Source organism: Mugil cephalus, chromosome 10 (genome assembly GCF_022458985.1).
Source record: "Mugil cephalus isolate CIBA_MC_2020 chromosome 10, CIBA_Mcephalus_1.1, whole genome shotgun sequence".
NCBI classification, from domain to species: Eukaryota; Metazoa; Chordata; class Actinopteri; order Mugiliformes; family Mugilidae; genus Mugil; species Mugil cephalus.
In genome coordinates this window covers 27,666,762-27,692,642 of record NC_061779.1, presented here as the reverse complement: position 1 = coordinate 27,692,642, position 25,881 = coordinate 27,666,762, and the positions used below count along the sequence as shown (strand labels likewise).

The 25,881-nt window shown below is 40.1% G+C and overlaps 1 protein-coding gene across 4 annotated transcripts in view; it reads left to right on the top strand.

Annotated features, from left to right (window-relative positions):
- The window catches only part of ripor1 (RHO family interacting cell polarization regulator 1), a 108,184-nt gene that overhangs the window by 27,378 nt on the left and 54,925 nt on the right, over nucleotides 1–25,881 (top strand). For 2 of the 4 annotated variants that reach the window (XM_047595686.1, XM_047595683.1), the window contains exon 1: nucleotides 24,619–24,861. The exons of the other annotated variants lie outside the window; for them this stretch is intronic. In XM_047595686.1, the coding sequence (XP_047451642.1) occupies nucleotides 24,843–24,861 (19 nt within the window). In that variant the 5' untranslated portion in view covers nucleotides 24,619–24,842. Of the gene's footprint in view, nucleotides 1–24,618; nucleotides 24,862–25,881 lie in introns of those variants that run through there. 4 annotated transcript variants of the gene reach the window in all.

Below are 25,881 nucleotides of genomic sequence, written 5' to 3'. Positions count from 1 at the left end.
GAGTGTTTTTTGATGTTACGACCATGAGTGTGAGTGGTGTGGCATTCAGTGTCATTCAGTTATTGCGTAGCTCTTGCTTGTTCACTACTGAGTGAATGACTTTGATCAGCATCCTTGCTCTGCACCACTCGCCACAGACAGCCGCAGCAGAGGGACAATAGAGCCGCGTGCATCTCCGGAGCTGTGGGTTGCTGAAAAACGCGCCAAAAAATAATGAAATAAAAAAAAAAAACAAACAAAAAAAAAACGGTTGAGCTGTAACCAGAATCAGTTAGTACACTTATAATTTTCAACTCTTGTAATGATTTGCTGAAGGATAATGATTATTGAATCAAAACAAATACTACCACCCAAAAAATGTCCAATTCAACTGTTAAAGCTTGTGTATACTACAACACTTACATGTCTTAGCAGTCTTTTCCTCTGCTTTTGGTTTCACATATAGTTCCTTTGAGGTTACACAGCCGTTTACAACGAGCACAGTTTGGTGATGTGTCTGTCTAAGGTGCTTGTCTTGGTTGTAGTTGACGCACTCTACCACTGGAGTCGGGTATGGTTTGAATTGTCCTTCCCATTGTCCTTGTACTTTCAAGCGATGAGCTGTCAACCACCAACACCGCTTCTCCAGTCTTAAAGTTCCTTGTCAAACTGGAACACCTGTGACACTCTTGCAGAATGAACAAGTATTCCTGAGTCCATCTGGTCCACAATAAAGCTGCAAGATTTTTGTACTTGCCTCTACCACCTCTACCCTGTCTGGTGGCCATCTGATCAATTGGTTGTTAATTATCTCAGCCTCACACATGAGAGTGTGAAGACTTATCTGACAGTGTTTTGTTCTTTTATCAGCCCATTAACGATCCTCTGCACTGTGTGGGTTTGCCACTCTGAAACTCCTCCATGATGTGAAGCAGCTGGACAACTAAATATTGATTTAATCCCATTGTTTTGCATTGCCATTTCAATATTTTCTGCTTATAAAACAAGGCACGGCGTTGATGCAGGAGCTTGTATTGAGGCAGTCACCTCTAAGTGAGTCACCTCTATGTGTACTGCTCTGATGGTGAGGCAGATAAACATTACACCATATCTTTTGACAGTTCCCCTGGCCCTGTTTAACATCAAATGGTCCAAAATAATCAATGCCCACTTGGTGAAAGGCGGTTTATTTGTTACAACCCAGTCTTCTGGCAGGTTTGCCATATTTTGCTGACCAACTTGACCTTTTAGTCGTCTACAGACTGTGCACTGTGATAAAAGTCTCCTTATGGATGATATTCGCTGAGGAATCAAACATTTCTGTCTTAGTTGTGCCTGTAATAGCAACTCTGGAATGCTTTGAGAAGATTAGTGGATGTTTTGCATCCTCTGGCATGGCACAGTGGTGCAGTCATCCATCAACTCTCAAAATGTCATCCTGCAGAATGGGTCAATTTTGTAAAGCTGACTATGTCTTTGACAGGCAGATCTTTGCGGAGTGCCTTCCCTTCTTCAGGAAACCACTTCATTTGACTGTATCTAATGTTTGTTTTTTTTTTTTTTTGTTTTTTTTCTCCACAGTCACCAGATAATCCAGGGAATGGGATGCTCTTTTCCACCCTTGATTTGTATTTAAGATAAGATAATACTGTATTGATTATAGTATAGAAGTACACTATTTTTTCAACTGCTCTTCCAGAAGTTTTGTATATTTCTCTGAATCTTCACCTGACTGAGTAATATTGTGTTGCAACTCGTTCCTTTTGTTTTTCAGCTGGGTCAAGGTTTCCTTGGCTTTCAAGATCCACACAACTGGTCTTTTTAGTCTGTTCCAGCTTGAGTAGAACTGCAGTAGCCTGTGCTTAGGGTGGGTTCTTTCAGATGAGACAGTGTTCACAGTAATGTTTCTAATCTCTGCAACACTGCAAAAATCGGGAGTCATTTCATGTAGTATTTGAGGCTGTTCTCTTTCTGCTTGTAGCAGGAACTGTGCTCCCATTCATATTCCACCTTGAACCAAGGTTGGTTTTCATGCCTCTGGTGACTTGGTCAGCCGGATTTTGTGGTGATCTGACAAATCTCCACTGTTCTGATGTGGTAGCCTATGTATGACCACTCGTATGAGTGCTACTCTGTTTGCTACTAACATTTCGAAACGTACTGTCTCATTATTGATGTATTTGAGGCCCGTTGTACTGTCAGTACTGTCAAAAACAGAATGTTGGGGTGGGATTTGCAGCAACAACTGCTGCAGTTAGCTCAAGTCGTGTAATAGACTTTCCCTTTATGAAGGAACAATAGGTTGTGCCTTGTCCATTTTCTAAGACAAGGTACTATGCTGTGCCATATGCATTCTCATTGGCAATGGAAAAGTTATGCAGTTGTGCTCTTATGACCTATCCAAATCCAGCTAGTCTGATGCATCTGCTTATGCTGAATTCTGATAGATGAGTGAGAGCTTCCAGCAAATTGCACCATCTATCAGCTTGGCAGCCACTTATTTCTTTTTCCCATTCTTGCATTTCTTTGCCTAAATCCCTCCGAACAAGTTTGGCAGGAAGTACAGTTGGTCCCAGGATGCCAAGAGGATCATAGAGTCCCCTCCAAAGTATTGGGACAGCAAGGCAAATTCCCTTGTTTTTGTTGTTCACTGAAGACATTTGGGTTCAAGATCAAAAGATGATTATGAGACAAGAGTTCAGATTGTCAGCTTTTATTTCCTGGTATTTACATTTAGATGTGTTAAACAACTTAGGATATCACCGTTTGTATTACACCACACCATTTTTAGGTGAGCAAAAGCAATGGAACAAATAATCTTAAAGTAAATAACATTTAATATTTGGTGACATAACCCTTGCTTGCAATGATTGCCTCAAGCCTGTGACCCATCCACATCACCAAACTGTTGCATTCTTCATTTCTGATTCTTTTCCAGGCTTTTACCGTAGCTTCTTTCAGTTCTTGTTCGTTTTGGGGGGTTTCTCCCTTCAGTCTCCCTTCAGGAGGTGAAATGCATACTCAATTGGGTTAAGATCAGGTGATTGACTTGGCCAGTCTAAAACCTTCCACTTTTTTCCTCTGATGAAGTCCTTTGTTTTGTTGGCAGTGTGCTTTGGGTCATTGCCCTGCTGCATGATAAAATTCCTCACGATTAGTTTGGATGCATTACTCCGTGAATTAGCACACAAAATATTTCTGTACACTTCGGAATTCATTCTGCTGTTACCATCATCTGTTACATCATCAATAAATGCTAATAAGCCTGTTCCAGAAGCGGCCATGCACGCCCAAGCCATGACATTACCTCCACCATACTTCACAGATGACCTTGTATGCAAATTGTTGTGCTTGCTATCATAGACATTAATACATAGACGCCCTATTGAACGCTGAACGGCGTTCCTACGTGACCAGTGGAATTGTTCTAACTGTTTAGGTATCCAAACCGAATCCATTGGAATTACCTTTCACAGGCAAGTCTTAACAATTACTCTGGATCGTATTTCAGTCATATTCTGCATAAGTTTTCACCATTATTGTTTTCCGAGCGTAACTTGGCAACGTTATGGAAAATACCATTGATTCCCACGTAGAATTCAGTTGAGGGAAGGAGTTATGTTTTGCACTTTCTTGTTTTCTGCAACCTTGAATAAGCAGACATATGTTTACAAGTGTTTTTGTTGTTTTTTGTTCTCAATTTATTTAGTTTATATTTTCAAAGTTCAAATTAAGGCTTTATGTAGGCTAATTAATAGCACATTGTACGCAATAATTTCGTACAATAAAGAATGTGTTCAGCATTTCAAGCTGATAGATAGATAGATAGATAGATAGATAGATAGATAGATAGATAGATAGATAGATAGATAGATAGATAGATAGATAGATATGAGTCATTGCTTTCTCACTCGGGCCCCAAGGAGCCATGTTGGGTGTCCCTTATTTTCATTTCTGAAAGGTGGAAACCCTAATAACAACTTAGTTAACATATCCATAGTCGGAAAGGACCTGTCATTGCTTCCAAATGGCCAAAAAATAAATGAAAATAGTATGTTTTTTTTCTTGTGTGTGAAGGGGGGTTAATTTACATTTATCGTTATTCATATATCATTAAAGTGTAACACTGTTTTTTGCGCTACTTTACAGCTGATGAAACATGAATTACTGATGTGTGCAATCAATAAAGTTATTGTACTAAACTAAGAAGTTTTAATACATTGTTTTTGGTACCTGTTTACCATTAACTTTAGTGTGTGTGTGTGTGTGTGTGTGTGTGTGTGTGTGTGTGTGTGTGTGTGTGTGTGTGTGTGTGTATTAAATAAGCTGAGGCATTAACGTAAAATTCACCGTTAAAATGTGCTTTAAAATCACATTTGTATTACTTCACAGCGCAGCTTTGCCTCCAATATGGCGAACATGCAGTTACGTCACATCAGCAGGCCAACCCAGTCAACGAGGTGTCTTTGTATTAATGTCTATGCTTACTATGGCCAATGTTTGTCCAGTGGCTCCGACAGATTTTCCTTCCTTTCTTAGCTTGAAAATGACTTGCTTTTCTCCCATAGACAGCTCTCTGGTCTTCATGTTGGTTTATCCTCTTTAACAAGAAATGTATACTTTATAGGTTTCGACCCAGGCCAAAAAGTACTAAAGTAGTAGTAGTAGTAGTAGTAATAGTAGTAGTAGTAGTAGTAGTAGTTGTAGTAGACTTGTCATGCAGAGCTATTTAATATTTGAAGAATCAACCATAAAGGCAACACCTGGTCAAGAAGAAACACCTGTCAGTCAAATGTTCCAATAGTTTTGCTCACTTGAAAAATGGGTGGGTTCAAACAAAGGGTGGTATGTCACAAGTTGTTTAATACATCTAGATATAAATACCAGGGAATAAAAGCTGACATTCTGAACTCTTGTCTCATACTTGGTGGCAAAACCCTTGTTGGCAAGCACAGAGGTCAGACGTTTCTTGTAGTTAATTACCGGTTTTGTGCACATATCAGGAAGAATCTTGGTCCACTCCTCTTTGCAAATCATCTCCAAATCCTTAAGGTTTGGAGGCTGTTGCTTCACAACTCGAAGCTTCAGCTCCCTCCACAGATTTTCTATGGGATTAAGGTCCAGAGACTGACTTGGCCACTCCATTACCTTAATGTGCTTCTTTTTGAGCCACTCCTTTGTTGCCTTAGCTGTATGTTTTGAGTCATTGTCATGCTAGAAGACCCATCCACGACCCATTTTCAGTGCCCTGGCGGAGGAAAGAAGGTTGTCACTCAGGATTTTACAGTACATGGCCCCGTCCATCTTTCCATCAATGCGGTGAAGTCGCCCTGTCCCCTTAGTAGAGAAACATCCCCAAAGCAAAATGTTTCCATCTCCATGCTTGACGGTAGGGACAGTGTTCTTGGGGTCACAGTCAGTATTTTCCTTCCTCCAAACACAGCGAGTCTAGTTGATGCCAAAGAGCTCAATTTTGGTTTCATGTGGCCACAGCACTTTCTCCCAAGACTCTTCTGAATCATTCAGGTGATCGTTGGCAAACTTTAGACGGGCCTGTACATGTCCCCTTTTGAGCAGGGGGACCTTGCGGGCACTTCAGGATTTTAATCCATTGCGGCATAGTGTGTTATAAATGTTTTTTTTGGTGACTGTGGTCCCAGCTGCCTTGAGATCATTGGCAAGCTCCTCCCGTGTAGTTCTTGACTGATTTTTTTCACCTTCTTCATCATCAGTGATACCCCACGAGGTGTGATCTTGCGTGGAGCCCCAGAACGAGGTCAATTGATGGTCATTTTGTGTTTCTTCCATTTTCGAATGATATCACCAACAGTTGTCTCTTTCTCACCCAGCTTCTTGCCTATGGTCTTGTAGCCAAAACCAGCCAGGTCTACAATTCAATTCAATTTAATTCAATTCAGTTTTATTTATATAGCGCCAATAACAATACAAATTGTCTCAAGATGCTTGCCAAAAAGCAGCCTGCAACCTCCAGAGCAAGCCTGAGGGCCACGGTGGCAAGGAAAAACTCCCTTTGTGGGAGCCCATATGCAGGGAAGAAACCTTGAGCAGAATCCAGCCCATATGGAGGGACCCATCTGCCGAAGGCCAGCCGGGTAGAAACAGAGAAGATAGAGGGAGGAACAGGCATCAAGCTGAAGGAAACATGTAGGATCTAGTAATATAGCACATAGCTGATGATCTATGAGACAGACAGAGTGAGACACAGTGGTTAGTAAATTATAAGAGATAGAAAATAAAATGATAAGATATTAGAGGACAGGAGCCAGAGAAGAAAGAGGAGAGGACATGTCCTCAGTGCATCGCCCCCCTGCAGCCTAGGCATATAGCAGCATAACTAAGGGATGGTTAAGTCCAGCCCTAACTATAAGCTTTGTCAAAAAGGAAAGTCTTAAGCCTGACCTTAAACTAGAGACTGTGTCTGCCTCCCGAACTCAAAGTGGGAGCTGGTTCCATAGGAGAGGGGCCTGATAGCTGAAGGCTCTACCTCACATTCTACTTTTAGAAACTCCAGGAACCACAAGTAGACCTGAACTTAGAGAGCGTAGTGATCTGTTGGGACAGTATGATACTGCGAGATCTTTCATATATGATGGAGCTAGGCCTTTCAGGGCCTTGTATGTAAGGAGGAGGATTTTAAATTCAATTCTAGATTTTAAAGGGAGCCAATGAAGAGAAGCTAAAACTGTAGTAATATGATCTCTCTTGCTAATTCCTGTCAGTGCTCCTGCTGTGAGGTTTTGAATCAATTGGAGGCTTTTAAAAAAGCTACTTGGACAGCCAGACAGTCATGAGTTACAATAATCCAGCCTGGAAGACACAAATGCATGAACTAGTTTTTCCGCATCATTCTGAGAAAGGATGTTCCTAATTTTGATGATATTACGAAGGTGAAAGAAAGCCTGCTTTATGTGAGAATTAAAGGACATGTCTTGGTCAAATATAACACCAAGGTTTTTCACAGTAGTACTGGAGGCCAAGGTAATGTCATCCAACAAAACCAGGTGATGAGATAATGAATCTCTGACATGTTTAGAACCAAATACGATAACTTCTGTTTTGTCTGAGTTTAAAAGTAGAAAATTGCAGGTCATCCAAGCCTTTATGTCTTCAAGGCATGCTTGGAGTTTAACCAGCTGATTAGTTTCATCTGGTTTCACGGATAAATATAGCTGGGTATCATCTGCGTAGCAATAAAAGTTTATGCCGTGCTTTCTAATAATATTGCCTAAGGGAAGCATGTATAATGTGAATAATATTGGTCCTAGCACAGAACCCTGAGGAACTCCTGTTTACATGGACAAACTGGAATCTGTCTGACAGATATGATTCAAACCAGTGTAATGCAGTTCCTGTAATCTTGATCACACTTTCAAGTCTCTGTAGTAGAATACTGTGATCAATAGTATCAAATGCAGCACTAAGATCTAGCAGGACAAGTATAGAGACAAGTCCATCATCTGAAGCCATGAGGAGATCATTGGTAACTTTAACCAGAGCTGTTTCTGTACTATGATGAGCTCTAAAACCTGACTGAAACTCTTCTAACAAACCATTTAAATGATCGACCAACTGATTGACAACAACCCTTTCCAAAACTTTAGAGATAAAAGGAAGGTTGAAAATTGATCTATAGCTGGCTAAAACATCCGGGTCAAGAGTGAGTTTTTTAAATAATGGTTTAATTACAGCAGTCTTTAAAAGACTGGGGCACATATCCTGTTAATAAAGATAAGTTTATCTGATTTAATATGGAGGTATTTATTAATGGAAAAACCTCCTTGAGCAACTTAGTCGGGATGGGGTCTAGAAGACAAGTTGATGGTTTAGATGCTGTAATAACTGAAGTGAGCTCAAGAAGATCAATTAGAGAGAAAGAATCCAAATATTGACTCGGTCCTACAGAGATTTCTAATGGCACTGTACTTACATCTTTGACAGATGGAAGGGTGCTATGTATTCTATCTCTAATGCCAACGATTTATCAGTAAAGAAGCTCATGAAGTTGTTACTGCTGAGGGCCGAAGGAATAGATGGCTCAACAGAGCTGACTCTTTGTCAGCCTGGCTACAGTGCTGAAAAGAACTCTGGGGTTGTTTTTGTTTTCTTCTATTAATGAAGAATAATATGCTGTCCTAATCTTACGGAGAGTTTTTTTTATAGGTTGTTAAACTATCTTTTCAGGCTATGTGAGCTTCTTCAGAACTAGTGGAATGCCAAATTCTTTCCAGCTTTCGAACTGCCTGCTTTGAACTACGCGACTGTGAATTATACCATGGAGCTACCCTCCTTCAATTTACCACCTTCTTTTTAAGAGGAGCAACTAGATTTAGAGTTGTACTAAGCGATGCTGTCGTGCTGTCAACAAAATAATCTATTTGTGATTGAGTTAGATTGTGGTTGCTGACATCCACATCACTAACATAAGGCACTGCGGTAAATACTGAAGGTATTAATTCCTTATATCTAGTTACAGCATCATCAGATAAGTGTCTACCATAACGAAATGTCTTTCCAATTTCTGTGTAATTACTTATAGTAAATTCAAATGTTACAAGAGAATGATCTGACAATAGAGGGTTGTGAGAATATACAGTTAGACCTTCAGTTTCTATGCCACAAGTTAGTACAAGATCTAAGGTGTAATTGAAAGAGTGAGTTGAACCATTTACATTCTGAGAAAAGCCAACTGAGACTAGTAATGACATAAATGAAGAGCTAAGACTGTCACTGCCAACATCAACATGGATGTTAAAGTCACCTACTATAATGACTTTATCTGTTCTAAGCACTAAGTCACATAGAAAGTCAGAGAATTCAGCTAAAAATCCAGAGTAAGGAGCAGGTGGGCGATATACCACAACAAAGAGAATTGTTTTTTGTGTTTTCCAGTCTGGATGAGCAAGGCTTTCAAACGAGTTAAAGCTTTGCTTAGGTCTAGGATACATAAATCAGAGTGGAAGATTGCCGCCACTCCTCCTCCTCAGCCTGTGCCTCGAGGAATGTGATAGTTACTATGACTGGGTGGCATGGACTCATTTAAACTGACATATTCATCATCCTGCAGCCGCGTTTCAGTCAAACTAAATAGATAAATCTGATGATCAGTTATCAAATCAGTTCCTAAAAGTGATTTAGATGAGAGAGACCTGACATTCAAAAGAGCACATTTAATTTTCTTATTGCTCCGTTGTACTAGTGAATTTGTGTTGATTTGGATAAGGTTCCTATGAATAACTCCTCTATTGTTATTTTTCCATTTAAAAAATCTGGGAGCAGACAGCACATCTATGTGGTTTGGGGAGTTATGGGTGTGAGACAGTACTAGAGAAGCAGCAGAGAGGCGTGTAAGACTGCAACTCTGCCACCTGGGCTGAACTCTGGGTTGTCATGGTTTTGGGGTGTTAATAAAATTGGCCAAATTCCTAGAGATAAGAGAAGCACCCGCCAAGGTGGGGTGAACTCCATCTCGTCTAATCAGACCAGGCTTTCCCCAGAAAGAGTGCCAATTATCAACGTAGGCCACGTCGTTGGCTGGACACCACCTAGATAACCAATGGCGACATGCAACTATACATATCGTCACTGGTCAGATTGGGCAGCGGACCAGAGAAAACTACGGAGTCCGACATAGTTTTAGCAAACTTTCACACCGATTCAACATTAAGTTTAGTGACCTCCGATTGGCGTAACCATTGGTCAATCCTGCCGACGTGAATAACAATCGTACCATACTTAGCCTTAGCCAGCAGTTTCAGATAAGATTTGGTCACCCGCTCTGGCCCCTGGAATGCATCTAACTATGGCCGCTGGTTTTTCTAACTTCACATTCCGAAAAATAGAGTCGGCAATTACCGGAGTTGGCTTCTCAGCGGGTGTGTCGCCGAGTGGGGAAAATCGGTTAGAAACGTGAAGCGGTTGGTGGTGCTCCATGGGCCGTGCGGAGCCGTGCTTCCAATTCAGAGAGCCATGCCTCTAAAGCTACAAATAAACTACATTTATTACAGGTACCATTACCACTAAAGGAGACAGAGGAGTAGCTAAACATGTGGCACGACAAGCAGGAGAGAGAAGTAGAAGCAGAGGGAGAGAAAGCAGCCATAGTTAACCGCTAAATACACCAAAGCTGATTAAACTGAGAAGAAACATGATATTAACAAGGTACTACAGAGGATAGGTGGTTGGGTAAACGCAAAACACGAGTTTCACCACTTATACGGAAAACGTATCAGTGGTGAAACTCTTATACGTGATTTTAACGGAGCTAAAACAGTACAAGCACACCACACACAGCAGTGGTGCAGAATCGGGAAGTGACGCAATACGCTTACTCACGTGACGAACGTGGGAATGTAGAGGGTCATAAGCTGTACCCTGAACCCCTTAATCTTGTCCCGGATGTCCTTAGACAGCTCTTTCTTGCCCATGGTGGAGAGGTTGGAGTCTGATTGATTGCATGGACAGGTGTCTTTTACACAGGTGACTGATTGACACAGGCGTCTTTGCTGAAAGTTAAATGTTTTTTTCAGTGTGTCTAAGGACTAGGAGTATTTAACCAGTCTGTTAGAGTCAGAATTATTAATGGTTGGCAGGGGATCAAATACTTATTTCACTTAATGAAATGCACATCAATTTATATCTTTTATATAATGTGGTTTTGTGAATTTTCTTTTTGATATTCTGTCTCTTATTGTTAAAAGGAACCTACATTTAAAATTATAGACTGTTCGCTTCTATGTCAGTGGGCAAACTTACAAAATCAGTGAGGGATCAAATAATTATTTCCTCCACTGTAAATGCTGAACCCTTGTTTTCTTTTTCTTCAGATCAAACGAACAAACCTGATAAGTACAAAATATGTAGGGTATATGCATGTAATGAAAAACATGATACATATATGCATATACTGTATACATACACAACTCCATATAAAGCGGGTAAAACACACATCACAGTTTTTCATAGTAAACATATTTCTAAAGGTACTATTGCCATGACATTTTCTCCAGGTGTTGGTAACAACCCAAATAATCCATACACAGAAATAAACCAAAACAAAATTAGTTCAGAAATCAACTATGTGTAATAATGTGAAATGACACAGGGAAAAAGTATTGAACATGCTGACTAATATCTATTTAATACTTTGTACAAAAGCCTTTGTTTGTGATGACAGCTTCAAGACGCCTCCTGTCTGGAGAAACTAGTCGAATGCATTACCCAGGTGTGATTTTGACCCATTCTTCCACACAAACAGTCTTGAAATCTAGAAGGTTCCGCGCGCCTCTTCTGTGAACTCTGATTTTTAGTTCTTTCCACAGATTTTCAGTTGGATTCAAAGTGACTGGCTGGGCCAGCAGCTTTATTTTCTTTCTCTGAAGCCAGTTTAGAGTTTTCTTGGCTCTGTGTTTTGGACCATTGTCTTGCTGAAATGTCCACCCTCGTTTCATCTTCATTCTGGGAGATGGCAGCAGAGTTTTCTCAAGAATGTCTCCATCATCCATCATTCTCCCTTCAATTATAGCTGCGGCAGATTGCCAGTACCATATGCAGAAAAACAGCTCCACACTATGATGTTCCCACCTCCAAACTTCACTGTCGGTGTGGTGGGGGTAATGTGCAGTGCATTTTGTCCTCCAAACATGGTGTGTATTATGGCATCCAAAGAGTTCAATTTTGCTGTCATCTGACCAGACTATGTTCTCCCAGTATTTTACAGGCTTGTCCAAATGTTGTGCAGCAAAATTTAAATGAGCTTCAACATGCTATATTTATGGCGAGCTTGCATACAGGTCATGGATGTTGAGTGCATTGCTTATTGTTTGCTTTGAAACAGTTGCACTTGCTAATTCCAAGTCTATCTGAAGCTCTCCACAAGTGGTTCTTGGCTCTTGGACAACTCTCCTGTCAGAAATCTTGTGAGGAGCACCTGGTTGTGGCTGGTTTATGGTTGAATGATGTTCTTTCCACTTCCAGATTATGGCCCAACAGTGCTCACTGGAACGTTGAGAAGTTTAGAAATCCTTCGGTAACCAATGCCATCAGAATGTTTTGCAACAATAAGGTTGCAAAGGTCTTGAGGGAGTTCTTTGCTTTTACCCATCATGAGATGTTCCTTGTGTGACACCTTGGTAATGACACACCTTTTTACAGGCCATCAGTTTGGACTGAACCAGATTACATTCATTTGCACTGACAAGAGACAGGATGGCTTTCTGATCACTGATAGATTTCAGCTGGTGTCTTGGCTTTCCATGCCTTTTTCCACCTCCCTTTCTGTGTGTGTGCAGTTTTTGCACTTTTTCCCTCTGTTATTTTACATTATTACACATAACTTAATTTCTGAACTTGTTGTTTTGGTTTCTTTCTATGTATGGATTACTTGGGTTGTTACCAACACCTGGTGAAATTTTCATGTCAATAGCACCTTTAGAAAGGTGATCTGTTCAATACTTACTTTACTCATACATACATACACATATGTATCCATGAACAGAAGTGTTTACATACATAATGTATCTATGTGTGCACAGGTCTCAATCAAAAACAGCCACCAGACGAAAGAAAAAAGAAAAAGTCTTATATTTGTCCATACTTTCCTAATATGTTATTTTTCCAAATATGTTTATTGTTTTTAAAATGGAAAAAGAACACAAGACGAAGACACCCTCTCCCCACCCCAAAATTAACAAATAAAACATGAACAGGATCAGCTCATCATGCAAATATGTAACAAAGGTCACAGTCATGGCAATAAACTAATCATACATATTTAAACTTTTCATATTACATAACTCTACACTGTGAGTTAGTTGAGAAATACACACAGGACAGTGTTTAACAGTGATCAACATATTAGCCCTTTCATTACAACAGTTGCAGTACAGGGTCCCACATCTTTTTAAACACGTCTCCCCTGACCTTGTTATGAAGTCTCAGTCTCTCCAGGTAGTGTATATTTGCCAGTTCTCTCAGCCACAGATCGTATGTAGGCGCAATATCTGATTTCCATGTCCGGAAGATTAACTTCTTTGCAATCACAGTTCCAAATAGGATACCCTTTTTTTCATATGTATTGTCAAAAGACAAAGGGGTAGTTGCCCCTCCAAGAATGGCTACAAGTGGATCAGGCTCCCAAAATTTCCCTTAAGCCATAGAGAAGCAATGAAAAATATTTTTCCGTAGGTGTACGGTTTACTGCATGGCCAAAAACAATAAAGTAACCTACCAGTGGTCTGCATCTGTTGCAAATGGGTGAAACACCAGCAAAGAAACTGTGCAGTTTCTCTGTAGAATAATAGAGTCTATGTAATGTCTTAAACTGTATGATTCACAGAGCAATCATGTGTAGTTTTTAAACATTCCTCATCATCTTCTTCAGAAGAGTGGGCAGTGAAGTTTTTGTGCAAAGCATTCTGTCTGTACACAACCATGCAGGGCACGGGTCTGCCTCAGAAGGGGGGCCTTTCTTCCACCATGCAAGAATAGACACATGTGCGCTGCGCAGTCCAATAATACAACTTAAAATTCGGTAAAACTAAACCTCCTACATCCTATGGTTTTGATAAGTGTTTTTTAGATATTCTAACAGTTTTCTAATTCCAAATGAAAGGTATGATAATCGAGTTTAACTGCTTGAAGTATGATTGTGCAATAAAACATGAAATGGACCGGAAAAGACGAAGAAAGTGGGGCAATATGATCATCTTGACTGCATTTATCTCCCCAATGATGGATATTGGGAGAGTTTTCCAAAACTCAATATTGGCTTTGACTTGCTCAATTTTGCTTTGCCAGTTTAATCAGAGAAGATCATTTGGGTTTTTGGTGACAGTCACTCCTAAATATGTAAAGGTTTGTAGGACTTCTTAAATTAAATGGATTGCAAATATGTCCCGTCAACCACTGCAGAGACTGGCATAAGTTCGCTTTTCTCCCAAATGATAGAAAATCCAGACAGACTACCAAACTTATTAATGAGAGTCAGGAGAGGAGGTATTGATGCATGCGGCTGACAAATGAACAATAGAATGTTGTCCGCATATAGTGGACTCCCATTAACAAACATGTTAATGGGAGTGATTAAAGGGCTCTGTCTCTCTTGGGCTGGTGGTCTGTGGCCCCATGGTGGTTGAACTACCTAAGTTCTCTGGTGTCCTCTTGGCTGGGCTTTGTCTCCCGGCGCTGCATGGCGAGGGGACTGTGGCGGCTCCCTTGGGAACTCGGTTGATCCAGCATTGATTTGTTCTGGTGGTGACTCGGGGCTTCCCCTCTCCCTTCTGTGGGGGGCTGGGGTCTCTCCCTGGCGAGTGGGGGTTCCCTCTTCCTGTGGTCTCCCTGGCTTAGGTCGCCAAGGGCATGGGACCGGCACCTTGGCCCCCTGCTCCTATGGCCCGTCTCTTGTTGGGTGCTAGGCCGGTGCCCATCTGCGGGGGCTTTGCTGGGCTCCCGGTGGGTCTCCTCAACTGGTGGGGTGTCTCTGGCCGCCCTGTGGGCGGGGGGGAACACTGGACCAAAATCTTTTTGGTCCAGTGTTCTCGCTCGCTATTCACTGAGGTGTAGCATTGCCCTCCCTGCCACACAAGGTCACAACACTCAATAAAGATTAACAGGATAGTTTCCGGGAGGGCTGGTGATGGTCACACTCACGCACTGATGTAATAAAATATTCAGCTGCAAGAATATAACTGCATCAACCTCATATGACGTTTACACCTTGTGGTGTTTAACTATGTAGACAAATGCAGACAACAAAATAAAATAAAATAAAAAATAAAGGGATCTGTCTGATGGAGGGGAGGGAGAGGTGAGATATTCTGATTAGTAATAACTGATGCAGTTGGTCATGAGTAAACTATTTCAATCCATTTCATGAAGGTGGGTCCAAATCCAATTTTATTGACCACAGAACAGACCTCTCTTGAATGCTTGCCATATAGTATGTTGAAAAGGTGGTGTAAGAGCAGTGTTGACAACTTAGTGCCATTTTTTTTTGAAAAATTCTATGTAAAACCATCTGGACCTGGTGCCTTGTTATTGGGGAAGGAAGAGATAACTTGTGTGATCTCGTCCAGATTTATGTCTTTATCTAGCTTGTCAGCCAAGTCTAATGATAATTTTGGTAAATCCAGATTCTCAAAAAATGCATTGAAAGCTTGAAAATCTAAGTCACTCTGTGACCGGTAGACATTTAATTAGAACTCCGCGAAACATTCATTGATCTTTACCAGATCCGTATGCAAGGTACCTCTCTCAGATTTGATGCAATGTATGGCTCTGGAAGCTTGCATTTGCCTCAGCTGGCAGGCTAAAAGCTTGTGCGGCTTGTCGCCACGCTCAAAATATCTCTGTCTGACTTGTACTAGTAATTTTTTTTTAAAAAAACATTTGTTTATTGAATTTTTCAGTGACAAGACAAAGTCAAGAGGTAACATTTTGAGAGTCAAAACTGTGTCAAGTATAACAAGTAGAAACTGAGATAAAAATGAAATCAGATATGGAATAACAAAAGAAAAGTATGAGAAACAAAACAAGACAACAACAAATACACAGAACAAAACAAAAAAAACATATGTTCACTTAAACAGAGAAAACTAAAAAACATTCCTAACATGCTGAAAATTCACACAAGAAAAACTCACAATTAGTAGACAATCAGGGTGCCTACTCTAGAATAGACATAAAAGTCACTCCATCATCATGTGCAAAAAAAGGACCCCAAGTTTTATTAAACTTTGCAAGTGAACCATGTATTGAGCACATAACTTTCTCCAACTTCACAAACTGAAGGATGTCCCTGATCCAAGAGGAGTGAGAAGGCAGCGCAGGGGACTTCCACCTCAATAAAATCATGTACTAGTAATTTTTATCTTTTTTGACATTATAGAATTATATTCATATCATAGAGCAGTTATTTTATTAAGCACTTATATTTTGTCTCATATGATATTATATGGCCTCTAAGGACTATCTTCATGGCCTCCTATAAAGTGGAATCATCTAAATTGCCCACATCATTGGCGCTTAAACATAGTTCTATTTTACCGGTAAGATAAGTACAGAATTTTTCATACATTCATATACTAATATTAGTGGTGTTGAGTTCAGAGTCCCACTACCTATCACATATTTGCCCCTCTGGTCTGAAACTGTTTGAGGGTGGATACATTTTAAATCATAACTGCATCACGTCTGGGTTTTGTACTGAAGTTTGACTGATAGACCTGAGAAGCCCATGAGGGACAAAGTACTTTTGCTGCTGTTTTTTTAATGTGTGTCCTGGAGAAAATATATGTCAGATTTAAGTTCCCGTAAGTGTGCATACACTTTCCCTCTTTTCAGCAGGCTGTTCATCCCTCTTACATTCCAGTTATTTTAACTTTACCATTGCCGTGTCCATGCAAATCAGTCAATGTAGAAAATATCTACTGTATGAACAAAAATGAAAAGATTTTTCATGACTGTGGCAAAGCATACCCAACAAATTTAAACTAACGCATGTGCTGAAAAAAACACCCCCTCACAAATGCAAAACCCCAACCTATAAACATGCACCCCATGTTCATGTTCATGTTTTTTGTTTGAAAATACGTTGTTAAAGGAAAAAAAAATGGAGCACTGGATCAAGATGAGTAACAATGTAATGAAGATTCTTATGTGCAACATTGTTGAGATGTGACTCCAAATAAAACATAAAATGGAAAAAAACAGAACAACCTGTAAACATAGGAGCAGTGCTTGCATACCCTAAACTTTAAGTCAAAACTAGACTTGGGGACCAGCTGGTGGCCCAGACTAGCAGTATAACCATCCATCTCTCTACCAACGGGAGACAAGACATCCCGCTTCACAAACAAGCATTGAGAAGAGAATAAATGCATTAGTCCTCATGCAAACTTAATATGTACATATCTTATGAACTGGCAGTCTTTGTTATACAACGTTAACTTACTCTATCCTTTAGTGCAGCACCATTTATCACATAATTAGTCCGCTCCTCAGCTTACAGCAGCCCTGGCAGCTGCGTCGCATCCCTCAGCCTCACGGCTGATGAACTCTTCAGCTTCGGCCGGGGTGGTTAACGTACGGGTGTTGTTACTGACCGTGACCACAAATCACACTGGGTGTCGGATTCCACACTGGATCGATTTAGCCCAGTACTTCTCTCCCTAATGGCTATGAAAGCTTGACGTGTCTGTATTGTGGCTGAAGTAAGATCTGTAAAAATATACGCTGGGGACCCATCATATCGCAGAAGTGCCTTTTCTCTAGTCAGCTGCAGGACAAGCTCTTTCACCTGATAGTAGTGTATTCTAGCATTGATGGCTCACGCTCTGCCGAATATTCAGGTTTGAGGATTCAAACTCTTCCAACCTGTCCTCATGTGAGTAACGTATTCGCAGGTTCATTTGTTCAACTGATTTGGGCTGAGACTTTGAGTGTATTACCTTTTTCAACTTTAAACAGTGACCTGCAAAGAGTTTGTATCCAGCACACAGGCACAATGTACTGTTAAGGTATAAACCTCAGCTCATTCAGCTGTCTTATTATAGCAGATATTTCCTTGCAACAATACACAACAACTTGTATCCATACAAAAGAATGCAACTGCAACAATATCTACTGAGATATAAATCTATACCTGTACATCTTATTAGACTGGCTATTCCTCTGTTAATGTTAATGATTCTCAATTATATAACAATGTATCAACAAGGATTCTACAAAAGTTAATCATAGTGAATCAGTTAATTATTTACCTTTCCACATGTTTGAAGTATGGACATTTGCAGACAATTAAGGTACGTTTAATCAGTCTTGTCAGTCACATGACTTTGCTAGCTTGGCGTGAATTAGCTATTCCATTGCCATCTCGTGGTCAAATGCGAGTACTGCAGAAAATATTTCCCTTTGTGCACGCATCATTTCTAAATGTGCATGCAACATTTCTAGATGGTCTCTGCACAGAATTAAGGAATAAGAATTAAGAAATAAAACCCAATCAACTCATAATTGCCCCTCTAAGCCATCCCGTATAGGGGTGTGTGTGTGTGTGTGTTCTATTCAGAAAATAATGTATCGATGATACATATATTATTACCTTATCAGCTCCAGTTGTAACATATTCATCTAACATCGAGCAAACACACTAAGAAAATGAAGATTTTGTACAACAAATAATTTTCAAATTGGCTCTTACAACCATATTTAAGGAGAGAGAGTGCTGCATAATACATACCCTTGATGAATGAATATGATGACTAGGCAATCAACTATTTTTATGAGCAAACTGCACAGAAACTACAAAAAAATATTTTATTTCCAAGAAATGCAGTCTTGTTTATGTATTATTACATTATCGGCTACAATTATTACATTTCAAAGGATTATTTTAATGCTGTGCCAATAACATAATAACCAGCCAATAACGTAAAATCCCTTTACGCATTCTTAAAGGGATTGGTTTACACACGTTTGATTTTTTTGTACTGACACACGTACACATTTAGAGCATTTTCTATGCAGCGTTTGATAAATGTGGCCCCAGAACAGAAACGTGTAGGTTATAAATGAAGAAGGAAGAGCCCAGAGAACCGAATACACATATGGATATGACACACAGAAAGGACGAGCTTGACTCGGACCCTTCTCGCTGGGAAACATCAGTGCTAACCACCAAGCCACTGTGCCGCCCTTTGAGGAAAATCGTTGCAGAATCAACAAGACCCCACCAAATCCCTAAATGAAATGAAGGATCATCTGAGCAACATCACGAGCCACCGATACTGATTGAAGCATGCGCATCACAAATGTTAAATAAATAAAATATGAAATGAGATCAAATTAAAGAAAATGTAATTTCTCACGTTGCATCGCACATTATTGGGTATTGATTGAATAAAATCACTTCACATATACACGTAACTGAATTCGTCATGTGCTTTTATTAAGATGTGAGTTGATCTATCCTTAATGACTTAATGACTTGTTGGTGATGTCTGTATGCGAACTGGATGTAAACTGAGGCCAGAGAAATGATTTCATCCATTCCTGGCGCATGATTCTGCTTAGTGTCGACTGTGAAATGCCGCATAACTTTCCAAACTCGCAGAAAAGTTCTGGTGCCCGAACATCTTAGGCTGGACAGGAGCTGGATGTGTACTGGGATAGCCTTGGTGTGGTTTGTGTCTCGCTCCAACAAGAATTTTAAATCACAGCGGAAATCCATTAGTATGTTTTTGGGAAAGCGCTGTTTAACAGACTAACGCTCAAGACAATGAATGGTACCTGTACTTCAACTTTTCTTTTCAGGGTGTCCCATCACAACTGTCTTTTATAGCTTGTCACGCCATTTATTCAAAATGTCTGCTAAATTACTGATTGACATTTTTTATGATAGGAGACCGTCAATATGCTGTAATGTGTGAAGTTTGAGATTGGTGAACACTGCAATTCTCTTAATGAGTTCTATGTATAGTTCCACTGTTCTGCCACTAGATTTTGTGTGTATGTAAGGTCAGAGTGTAAATGAACACATTTTTTCTATGCACCAGTACAAATTGATAAAATTCGATACTTTGCGGCAGAATGTGCTTATGCTCTCTTTACGCACAGTTGATAAATGAGGCCCTGGACGAGACTTAAATGTTAACTAGTAAATATAGACTTATTGTGTTAACTTCACCGTGCTGTGCCTCCTAATGTTTCTTCTATTTTGAAGTAGTGTTTTTGAAGCTAGACAGGAATTTGTCGCCAGCACAGACAGTACTGCGAAACTTTATATATTTATTTAGCTCAGACAGACTCAAAATAGTGGCGGTACATCCAGCCAGAAAACGTGCATCCCTCCACCCTGTATTGTTGATTACGTTTGTGTCACTGCGTGATATGACACATGAGTTGTCCTTATGCTGAAAACGTGACTTGTGGCATAAGTCACGTCACTCCCGAGACGATAGAATAGAATAGAATAGAATAGAATAGAATAGAATAGAATAGAATAGAATAGAATATCATTTATTGTCATCATAAGAGGAAAGCAATAACATACCTTTTTACTCGGAAAATGTACAAAAATAGGAATGCACAGTGAGTTGGATCAGGAACTCAGTTACTCTGATTACTAAGCAGCGCATTATAGGCATAACTGTGGAATTGCTCAGTTCAGACTGGCTCGTTGTTTGTAGCTGGTAGAAGGTAAAGGTGCTCACAGCCAGTAACTAGCTAGTTGCTAACGCAGTTTTCAATAACGCCACTTCATTAAATTTTCAGTGTAGATACTGTTTAATACTTTCTCTCAATGTTCAACTGATCGAGTAATATCTATTACACAATTTTACGAACGCAATAGTACTCTCCGAAGCTCCGTCAGTCGTGTTGGTGGCCATGGCTGACCTGTCCTATGCCAGTCTCGCCTCATGACCAATGGAACGTAACCTGATTGGCTAGACGTTGGATGAATAGAGACGGGGATTAATTGCTTCTCCCTGCTCACCCGGAAGTTAAGTCCAGCTTTTTCAGAGGTTGAAAGTTGGAGGTTGAAGGTTTGTGGTTGAAAAGTGGAGGTTGAAGCTTAGAGGTTGAACTATTTGAGGTTGTATCTTTGAGGTTGAATTTTTTTTATGTTAAATTTTAATAGGTTGATTTCTTTTATTGTTGAATTTTATGACGTTGAACTTTTTTGTTGATTTTTTTATGTAAACTACATTTACCTAGCAATTTATATTCAAACTCTGATGGCACAGAAAAACTTCCATAGTGTGTGTCTATATATTATTGTTATTATATTTATTCATTTTGAAAAATGCGCCTGAAAGAGAAAACCAATTGCCATGATTTTTAGCTGTTTTTCCTTCCTCTTCTCCTTCAACTTCAGAGGGAGTGAAAGTGAAAGAGCAGAGGGGATTCAATCTGGCAGTAATATTGTCCTCATGGGGAATGTGAGCTCTTTGGCAGGAAGATGGACAAAATGTGTGCGCTTGTTGGGGCCAGAGTGTCAGCAGTGCTTGGTGTTTGGAGACCTGGCATGTGGACTTCTTGGACCACAGTGCATCTGGCCGGCTTTAAAGGTGCACTCACACTAGGGAAAGTTGTCCTGTGCCATGTCAGACTTTTTGGAGATTCTGGAGAAGTAACAGCTCTCTGTGGATTTAGACACAGGCGCCAGTGGGGGAAACAAGGGGGAGTGCTTGCCAAACTGAGGCAGCGTGAATTCCGCACAGCTCCCCCATCCATGCATTCACCTGGGAAATGTCCACTCTCATGCAAACAAAATGGATGAACTGCTGCTTCTCTCAACTAAGAACTTGCTGTTCCCCTGCCCTGTGCTTGACTGAAAACTGTCTTTGTGAACACACCCTGGACAGTACACTACAGCTGCTGGGCTTCCAGTTGTTCCGTGCGGATTGCTGCACGGAACTATTTGGGAAGGCAAAGGGAGGAGGAACATGCTTCTACATCAACAAAGGTTGGTGCACAGATGTCACAGTGTTAAAGAAGACATGCAGCCCTCACAGTTTTCAAAAAATTGTAGACCCTTTTATTTACTGTGGGAGTTCACCTCGTTTGTGCTGGTTGGTGTATACATTGAAATGCCTAACTACAGACAACACGTGACGTGGCCCACCAGGGACATGAACACTTTGGATTAATTCAATTCAATTCAGTTTTATTTATATAGCGCCAATAACAATACAAATTGTCTCAAGACACTTTACAAAAACCAGCCTGCAACCTCCAGAGCAAGCCTGAGGGAGACGGTGGCAAAGAAAAACTCCCTTTTAACAGGAAGAAACCTTGAGCAGAACCCAGCTCATATGGAGGGACCCATCTGCCTAAGACTAGCTGGGTAGAAACAGAGAAGACAGAGAGAAAAGAATAACAGGGTAAACAAGATAAACAAACTTCTGTCATAGATACATACATCAAGCTGAAGGAAACATGTAGGGTCTAGTAATATAACACATAGCTGATGATCTGTGAGACAGTTTGTGAGTATAACAGGAATTATGGGCAGGTTGGTGAATTGTTCATCTAAGTAGGAGTAGACAACTGGAAGAGACCATGAAGACTGGGGCAGATGTAGTTTATGGAGCTCCACAGGTCTGATACACAGCACTCCAGACCATGAAGACTGGGCTGGTTGATGAGGCCACGACAGCAGATGTAGCTTAGAACTCCACAGGATCACTGCTACACCACATTAAAGACACATATCATTCTGTTCCCCGCACTGCTTTGGGACTCTCTGACCACTGCCTGGTCCATCTTATTGCAGCCTACAGGCAAAAGCTGAAGTGTGCCAAAGCTGTAGTGAGGACTGTGAAGAGATGGACAGACAAGTCAAAGATGCAGTTACAGGCCTGCTTTGACTGCACTGATTGGAGCATCTTTGAAGCTGCAGCCTCAGACCTGGATGAACTGATATTGTGACATCTTACATCAGCTTTTGTGAGGACACATGCGTGCAGACCAAAAACTTCTGCACTTTCACCAACAATAAACCATTGTTCACTGCAAGACTGAGACAGCTCGCCAGGAGAAGGAAGAAGCCTACAGGAGTGAAGATTGGGACCTGTACAAGCAGGCCAGGAACAAACTGACAAAGGAGATCAAGGCAAAGAGGAATCACACTGAAAAGTTATCCAACCGCTTTGCTGCCAACGACTTCACGGCAGTTTTGAAAGACCTGCAGATCATCACCAACTACAGTAGACCATCCCCCAACCCTGTGGTGAGCCCCTGCCTGGCAGATGATCTCAATATCTTTTACTCCATGTTTGAAAGTACTTTCGCATCTTCCACTTCTGGGTGAATTTTCAAAATGAGAAATGAGAAACTGTTGTATTTGTATTTAGTGATATATAAGTGAAACAAAATTATTTTTTTAGACTGGTACCTGAGAAAGGGCAAATGGCACATATGATACCAAAATGTGCCAAAAAGGTACAATTGGTGGTTTCACATGGACATTCCTGGGCTAAAACATCTCTAAAATTGTTCAGGTTCACTTTTTTTTTTCTACTTCTCAACTTCTACTTGCACAGAACTGCACAGTTACTCATCAGATTTTACATTACTAATTCATATTTGAATTGGGCTACTATCCCACATGTCAGGGATGGTTAAGTAAATAATGTGTTTTATTTTTAGGTGAGAACAGAAACTTATGTTTTCTGCTGTATGTCTGTGAAGGTTCTCAGTCATCCAGGTCATGGTAATCCAAAATAAGGGAATTGGACTCGTAGAATTTTCTTGAAGACGTTTTGCCACTCATCCGAGTAGCTTCCTTAGTTCTGAGAGACTAGTGGGAAGTTGAGGTTTAAACAGGGCCAAACTGGGACTAAAAAAACGACCCTGGACTTTGAGTAGGTCCGGTCCAAAGCAATTGGCATGCGGAAACTTAACAACAACAACAATAACGCCTGGCATGAGTGTCACAATACATTAATTGTGGCTCATGATACTATCCATCCAAATTATAGCAATAGCACTGATGTTGACTAGATGTTGTGTTAAGAGCATAGTATTGTAGCTTAACTTAAATACTCATATAGAAATGAATGTCACTGCCATCCCTCTGGCTGAACCAATGCAAAACAGGTATGTTACTGCACAAATAATAGTACCACATTTTAATGAATATACACCATTACAAATGTAACTTCTGTATTCAAAGTCTTCCAAGTTTGTAAGCATTAACTGTAACATTACCAAAAAAAAAGTGAAAGCACAACATATTTCTTAATATTAGCTACTACTGCATGTGGCATTTTACAGCTAAAAGTGTAGCTGTTTTAACTACTGTAATCATTATTTCATTTAATTTTTTGCATTGTACTGAGCAACACAAACTGGGTATAGGTAAAGATGTAGCAACCTGAATAACATTTCCTAACATCAGCCCTAGTGCCACAAGTACACTATTTCTTCCACTCTCTTGTTCTAAACTTACTTGCCCTGTATCTGTCTGTGGAACCAGCTAATTTTTCTGTCCCTCATCATCACAGGTGGCTCTATCATGTTGAATATTAAACTGAACTTCAGTGGTGCTGCTGCTGGCTGTGCTACTGAACATTTCAGTTAATTTGCGACATTTAGTGGCTTCACTCTCTAAATGTCACATTTTTTCCCTCTTGCCTTCTCAGTCCCATCCCTTTCTTTCCGTTCTTACTGGCGTTATCCATTGTTTCTATGGTCATTGGTCAATACGCTTGAACGTCTTTTCTGCTGCTACTCCACTTCTTCTTCTTCTTTTTCTTCTTCTTCTTATTCTTCTTCTTCTCCTTAATTGGCGGTTTTGGCAGGGGGTATGTGAAACTCTAACATCCATGGGGTTACATTTCCACTGGACCCTTTACTAAGGAACTGTACTAATTCCAATCTTGAGACAAATTATGCTAAGTGTAACTGTAAAGAAATAAATAAAATATGAATATGTTTGCTCCCACTGTATTTTACAACTATTTTAGATATTCATAAGCAAAAACATCATGTCATTTCCTCAGAAACAATATATTCAACAGAGATGGAGGAGGGGCAGGAAAAAACAGTGATGTCAGCAGGAAAAAGAAGGAAGGACCGCCTTGTTTTTCCTTGTATCCTCCTCCCTGTCCTCCTCCCTTTATCAGTGCAGTACTATAGAAAACAAGACAAACAGGATTAGCAGGGAGAGTGAACAAAACTTTAACAACTGTGACATTGAAGATGGGGCAAAAAGGCAAATAGAGAGAAAAAAACAAAGTGAATGATTATAAAGAATACAAACCAAGAGCATTTTGGAGCGTGGAGCTGGAATCAGGTGGACCCATTGCTTAGAAGCCTGGACATCAGTCATCACAGTGACCATGTATGGTGGATATGGAGGTATGAACCTAAGTAATGTAATTCAGTGAGGCAGGCACAGCTCATTAAATTTAGAGTATCAGAGGGTTTACTTCAAATATAGTCATTATTATCATTAATATAAAAAGTGAATATTAAACAAATTTCTAACCACACCTTTTTAGCTAGGCTCATCAGGAAAAGTTGGCAAATCACCTTAAAAATGTGCTCTTGTGCTGTATCACCCGATTTACCACCTTTACCTTACCAAGGCAGTACATTATGCCCTTCTCTATTACTTATTTTAGTTCACAGGTCAGCGTTTGTTGCAGTTTTAATTCTGGTAACCAACCTGAAGTAAGGGTAAGGTAGTCTGACTAAGTTGTAATGATCACACTGTCCGTTTTCTACTAACTTGGGAAATCAATCTATTTCTACATACCATAAACCTGGAAAATTCATGCCTTCCTTTTATCACATCTCAATTACTGTAACATCTTATTCTGTTTTTGCCTGTAAGTGACTGACTTGACTGATTTAAATCTTTTACTTTATCCTAAACTTGTGATTTTGCTCAAGCAATGTCTGTTCAGATTTATAATGTTCTTCCAGACACTAATATCCTTTTAATAGAAATGAGCATGCATAGCCCTACACTAATGCTGTTGGGTTATTCCTGTGACTGAGTGTAGCCATAAACTCTGTCTTTTCCTGACCCTGCCCTATGCAGGAAGTTACTCCCTCCTGGGATAGAGGAAAGTGCTTATGAAGAAAAATGCATACAGTAGGTGGGGATGGAATAGAACAATGTATGAAAGAGTTGTGTATTGAGGAGAGGAAACTATAAACATTCAATTTTTAGTTCAGTTCAATTCAATATCCTACGTTGTGACTCATCTTTTTTTTCACAGTCAAGTGACCAAATCAGGGAAATCGGTTTCAAAACAAATCCCAGTCAGTTTGTTTATTTTTTTCCTTCTTACTATCATGTTGAAAATTCATTATGGCAGCAGGTTGGGGGTGTAAAGGGATGAGTCTTTTCATGGTTATGAGTAGTTGTAC